Here is a 6,573-nt window from a genome sequence, read left to right on the forward strand (position 1 = left end):
GAAATGTTTGGACGGACTTGAGCAGAATCAAAAACCATGGTGAAGGTATATGGATAATAGCCGGGGACTATACTGAAGTAAGAATAGAAGAGGACAGAATGAATTCGAAGTTTGATGCAAATAATGCTTTGGTTTTTAACGGTTTCAATGCAGAAGCAGGTTTATTGGAGTATCAAATGTTGGGTTCTAGATTCACATTCATGACCGAAAATGGATCTAGCATGAGTAAGATCGATCGAGTGTTTGTTTGTGATGCATTTATGAATAAATGGCCGTTTGCAAAGCTTGAGGCATTACCTAGAGGTTTTTCGGATCACAATCCTTTATTACTGACTTGTGTAACAAAGGACTATGGGCCGCCTCCTTTTAGGCTATATAACTCTTGGCTGTCGAAAGACGGTATAGATGAGGTAGTAATTGGGACGATAAAAACGCAAGCAAATGGTGAAGACTGGATAAAGAATATGGTGTATGTTTTTAAAGAGTCAAAATGCCTTTATATATTAGCATCACATATAAATATAATTAACAATATTGAGAAGTATATATATATATATATATATATATGATGTTTTCTAACTTTGTATGCCAAGGAAATAGATGGGACCAAAAGTAAACCAACCCGAAGTTGGGAACTCCAATTTTAAAAGTTACAATATAGATTTCAACATCAGCATCATTTAATAGCCCCTACCCATCTCCTTGATTAATTATTAATTGTGTAATTAGTTAATAATTGTTCAATACCTTTCTTTCTCCCATCCAAAGTTGATTCTGATTCTCTTTTTCTTAATAAATGAACTCTTTCCCTTCATTGCAACTCACATTTTTAATCTTTGATCTCTTAATGGCTGGACTTACGATCAAATTCCATCAAAAACTAATTGGTTTCTTACAAGATTTAGACCTCAAATCCATAAAACTAAGCCATGCATCTTTATATCTACTCCTCATTCATCTCCTTCACTTCAAACTCCACCATTTATGGATCACCACCACTCTCCTTATAGTCTCGCGAGTTTACTTAGCAAAACGTTCAAGACCCACCTATCTTGTCGCCTTCACTTGCTTCAAACCTGATGACCGCCTTAAAAGGTCCATTGAAAGCATCTTGGAAGGGTCACGAAAGATGGGGGTGTTCAATCAAGATACAATGTATTTTCAAGAACGCGTCATGACTAGTTCCGGTTTAGAGGACGAGACATACGTCCCACCAGGGCCTGCGGCTCAGCCCCCACAACTAAATTGGGAGGCAACCATGGCCGAGGCCAAGATGGTCATGTATGGTGCCTTAGACTCTTTGTTTCAAAAGACGGGAATCACACCACAACATATTGGTATTTTGATAGTGAACTGCAGCGGATTCAACCCTAACCCGTCTCTAACCTCCATGATCGTTAACCATTACAAGCTCAAACCTAATATCATGACATACAACCTGAGTGGAATGGGCTGCAGTGCGGGTCTTATTTCTATCAGCTTAGCTCAAACTCTTCTCCATACTCACCACGACACGTACGCTGTTGTTTTGAGCATTGAAGCCATGTCCCTCTACTGGTACTTGGGAAATAATCGTTCCATGATATTAGGAAACTGCCTTTTCCGGATGGGTGGTGCTGCAATAATCCTCTCCAACAAGTATAGTGATCGAGCACGTTCCAAATACGTGTTAGCCCATATGATTAGAACGAATAAAGCATCTGATGATGAATGCTACAACAGCGTGCAGCAGAGAGAAGACGACAAGGGTATTATCGGAGTTTCACTTTCGCGGGAACTAATGAGAGTTGCTGGAGACGCCCTAAAGACAAATATAACAACTTTAGGACCATTAGTGTTACCGTTTTCTGAGCAATTTTTATTTTTTATTACACTTGTGAAAAAGAAGATGCTGAGGATGAAAGTGAAGCCATACATACCCAATTTTAAGCTTGCTTTCGAGCATTTTTGTGTACACGCTGGCGGTAAGGCAGTGCTGAATGAGCTTCAGAAGAGTTTGAATCTAACGGACCAGGATATGGAGCCATCGAGGATGACGTTGCACCGGTTTGGCAACACGTCAAGCAGTTCCTGTTGGTATGAGTTGGGTTACATGGAGGCTTAAGGTCGAGTTTCGAAAGGGGATCGTGTTTGGCAGATTGCATTCGGGTCGGGTTTCAAGTGTAACAGTTTGGTTTGGACCGCTTTAAAGACTATTCCACCAGGTGGCTTCATGGGGGAAGCATGGTCTGACTGCATTGGTGGGTACCCGGTCAAGGTCCCTGTTAATTAAGGTTACCAATAAATACAAAATATAATAATTTGGATTTTGATATCATATTAATGTACTTGTTTATTAGATAACTAGTTTAAGTTAAAAGGAACTCGCGTATTACTCAACTTGAATAATAAAAATGATATAATCCATATATATACACTAAGAGCATTCACTATAACGTTTTTAATTTTCAACACTCAGGAAAGCATAACGGACTATTTAGTAACTTTTCTGTACATTACTAGTGTGTTAACAAGCGCATGTAAATATAACACAGAAATCAGAGAGCAGTTAAGTAATCCCACACAGTCGTCAAACACTTTAATTATCAATAATAAATTGTACGGAATACATGCCCCATTTCTTTTGAATATTAAATTACAAATGTTGTTGGATAATTAAGCACAATACATGATGGGTAAACAAGAAAGTTGGTCTATAAATTAGTACACTAGTAAACTTCATTTTCATTCCACAAAACACTTGCAAGCCTTCTCCTTCATCCTCCTTGAGTTTCGGCTGCCCCCTATCACCATACTACCCCCACCATCAACTTCCATCCAAGTCATTTTACATACACTCAAAGGTGCTACGGGTCATACAACGAAGCTCGGTGCTCTCAGAAGTGGAAGGACCTTCTCCATTCGCTATTAACCACCACATTTCTTCACTCAAACCTCCCTAGTCTTGAACTAGTGGTAAGAACTTAGATCCGTTCAGTTTTCATGTTATTAGAGTGGTTAATAGTTGTTTGATGATGAAAATCCATGAACACTAAAGAACCATGAACAAAGTCTTACATATAAACTAACTTGTAATGAAATATTGTTGAAACATAATGAAGTGATGATAAACTGAAGTTGTCTTGATTATGTTACTGATTACTTGCTGATTTACTTGTAATATTGATGTTTGATGTTGTTGCGGTCACTAAACATGTTAACGGAATCAATCGAACACAAGTTAAAAAGATAAAAGCTAAAACAGTAGGCTGTTTGGCTTTTACAGCCAACTTCAGTCGGCTGTAACAGGACTGTAACTTAACGAAAAATGTATTTTCTGAAGCCTAGGTTTATGTATTATGAAATACGGTTCTAATGGCACTGGAATCATAATTTTTGGACTTCGTTTACTATTTTTAAAGACCCGTTTTGTAACAGCAACTAAAGCTGACTTTTTACTGCAGAAAATGGGCGATATGTTTTTGGTCATAAACTCGAGTTCTGTGTCGAATCAGCCCATGAAATTTGTACAGTAGATAGACACTGATGTCATAGTAATTATCCCACTAGAATTTCGTCAATCCGACTTAAAATGAATTTTTAATGAATTATTCCGTAGACTGCAGTCAGAAAAAGATAAATCTGAGTGCAGTCCGGAAAATGATTTTTAATAAAATATTAGTGATGAATTAGATCCCGAGATTTTTACACAATAATATTTGGATCGTTTAGCACCTTCTGTAAAAAGTTTGGAATTTTTGAAATAAGATAACTATTTTATTAAAATGCTCGAAAACAGCCCAGTTTTGGATATTTAAGTTGAAAAGACATAAGTAGTAATTTGCGTGTCTAAATGTCAAGTATGTTATCCGTGAATGATCTAACATGTTATGTGTCGATAAAAGTGTTATGTGCAATGTCGTATGTTTGTTTATGAGTGGGGAATAGATGGGAAGCTTATATGGGCATAAACCGTTAAAAGTGATGCATGTTATGTGTTAGATGCGTGTAGGAATTTTGTGCTTATTTGAAGTCACTAATAAACTAAGTGGTAATCCTACTAGGACGTGATTGACCGACTTTGACTATTAGCTATATTTGAGAATCTAACCGAGCAAACCAAGGTGAGTTCACACACTTTCTAAGGCATGGGATTCCCGGTGGTTTGGGAATGGGTTAAAGAATTAAAACGGAATCTACATATCTTACTTAGGTAGGATATGTACGGCCATCCTCCTTGGGTAGGATGCCAATATAAATCTTGCGTATTCTCTTTGGGAGAACTACATACGTTCGTCCTCCTCGGGTAGGACAACAACCTTAAAACTTACTAGACAAAACTCTATCATAAGTCCCTCATTTTATATCGACTTAATCGCCGAGGCCGATGGCGAGCGGGTCATTAGTTAATAGCGCTATTAGGTTTAACAAACCTCACACCGTGTCGTCCGAACGAGAGTGTACTAATGGACTAAGGCAAAGGGTCAATGCTGATAGACATTGACTTAGGGCACAACTTACTTTCGTTAGTAGTCGATATCATACCGTCTAGTAGTTCACATGGGAAGCCCCCACTGATCATGGATATGGTTTGGGTAATAAAGAATGAACTGGTTAATCATGCTTTCAACTACGGGGTAACCCCCACGGCAATTACGCCAACGAAAGACAAATCACGTTTTCAGAAACAACTTAAAACTAATCAACCAACCGTGAACTCACTCAACTTTGTTGTTGACTCGTTGTTACATGCCTTACAGGTCGTTAAATGCTTGGAGCTTGCACGAGGAAGGAGTCGTTGTGGGATACGGACTGTTATGTTCCGTGTTTAATATTGAAGTCCTTATGAACTTATTAAACTCACGCTTTGGACTTTAAACTTATAAACTGTGGACTTATGTTTTTGGGGTTTTACTTTTAATGCTTCCGCTGTTTAATTTGAACTTAGTTAACTATATTTCGTCACCAATTATATTGTGGTCGATTTTATTTACTTATTACGTTGTTCAATATGATTGGTGGCTCGATCCTGATCATATCACGCCTTCAAGCGGTGATACTCCGCATAGTGGATTTTGGGGGTGTAACAGATTGTGGAGACTTTTTTAGTAATTTTTTTTTATATTTTTTTGATGTAGGTTCATTTACCACAGGAACTCAATTGATTACTTGAACAACTGTAGAAGATATAACCATAGACCAAGAGTTGCTCCTCCACCATATATAACAACCATGGGCTTGTTTCCAATTGCATCCCACTATATAATATAATCAAGTGTAAAATTTTAGAAAATGTTGGTAAAAAATTTGAGTTTTCAAGAAGATTAAATAGTGGCTAACTTCTTCCTTCAAGACCAAGAATACTTCCCCCTTCTGAGGTTTCAGATGAATCCTCTGAAGACGCCTTAATGCGATATGAATCAACATATAAAAACATGCTTTTATACGTGAAAAAATTTATTGCAACACTGGAAATCTCATTTCATATATTGGCTGTTGAGTTTTAATTCTTTTTTTTTTTACTTATATGGTTAACTGACCCATATCAAAAGAAAGAACAACAGATCTGAAGAAACACAGAACTAATCTGGTGATTAGTTTGGGCTTATGTTTCGACAATAAGGTTAATCTTCTTGATCTTTCCTGAGCCGTGAGCTTGATCTTCCCGCAAAACACTAAAACACCCCGTATAGGGGTAACTTTTCAAAAAAATCCGCATAGAGGTAACGTTTCAAAAAAGGGTTTTTTTCATGCATTTGGAAGGAATACTTGAAGACCAATCATCATGAATATTCATGATTCATAATCATTGGTATAGTCATTGATTATCATCAATTACTTTGGTATAATCCGCATCAAAGACACAAAAAAAGAGAACAAACCACCATAGAAGTAAAGGATATCTAAAGTATGAATGCTGAGTGTAATCAAACAAAGGCCTGAATTCTTTTGGTGTTCCCTTCTATTCCGAGAAATAGAACAATCATAAGTAACATTCAGTGTAATAAAACAAAAACAAAAAAAAAAACTTGAAAATCGAATACCTTTGCACTGAAGTTGGATGCATTGGGTCCGGAGATCACGTTCCGTTGAAGCGGAAAAGAGTAGGTGTTTTGAACCAGAAAAGAGTGCTTCTAGGAGCCCTGAAATATTTTGAGTGAAGATAGATAGGTAAGTCGTTTGAAACAACGACTTTCTTCCAAATTTTTGCAAAAGCTACACATGTCCTACAAATTGTGCAATTGTTGCTGAATGTCGCTGTTTGGAACCCATACCTTCACAAAGTCGCTGTATGGAATGAATATATTGTATTTGCTTTTTTTTTTAAACGTTTTTAGCCACAGATTTAATCTTTAATACCAAGTTCCAAAGGACCTTTTTACTCGTTTGTTTAAAGAAATCTATTAATTTAAGTACTCTTTAGTGAAGTAGAGATATTCCACTCTCCTTAATGTCTTAGAGCATTCTCATCCAAACCACCAAAATCTGCGTGAGGGGTTTTTAAAATATAAGAAGTATAAAAAGTGGTTGTGAGTGGAAGAGAGAGAAAATGTTACTGTTCATCTGTATATTTGGGGGGACACTGTTCACCCC

At 37.1% G+C, this 6,573-nt stretch overlaps 1 protein-coding gene across 1 annotated transcript; it reads left to right on the top strand.

The window, feature by feature from the left end:
• Positions 1–847: 847 nt before the first annotated feature.
• Positions 848–2,272, top strand: LOC110921628 (3-ketoacyl-CoA synthase 1). The gene is given in 1 exon segment (XM_022165973.2): positions 848–2,272. A coding segment is annotated over 1 exon segment (1,425 nt).
• Positions 2,273–6,573: the final 4,301 nt, after the last annotated feature.

Source organism: Helianthus annuus, chromosome 17, assembly GCF_002127325.2.
Source record: "Helianthus annuus cultivar XRQ/B chromosome 17, HanXRQr2.0-SUNRISE, whole genome shotgun sequence".
Taxonomy (NCBI): domain Eukaryota; kingdom Viridiplantae; phylum Streptophyta; class Magnoliopsida; order Asterales; family Asteraceae; genus Helianthus; species Helianthus annuus.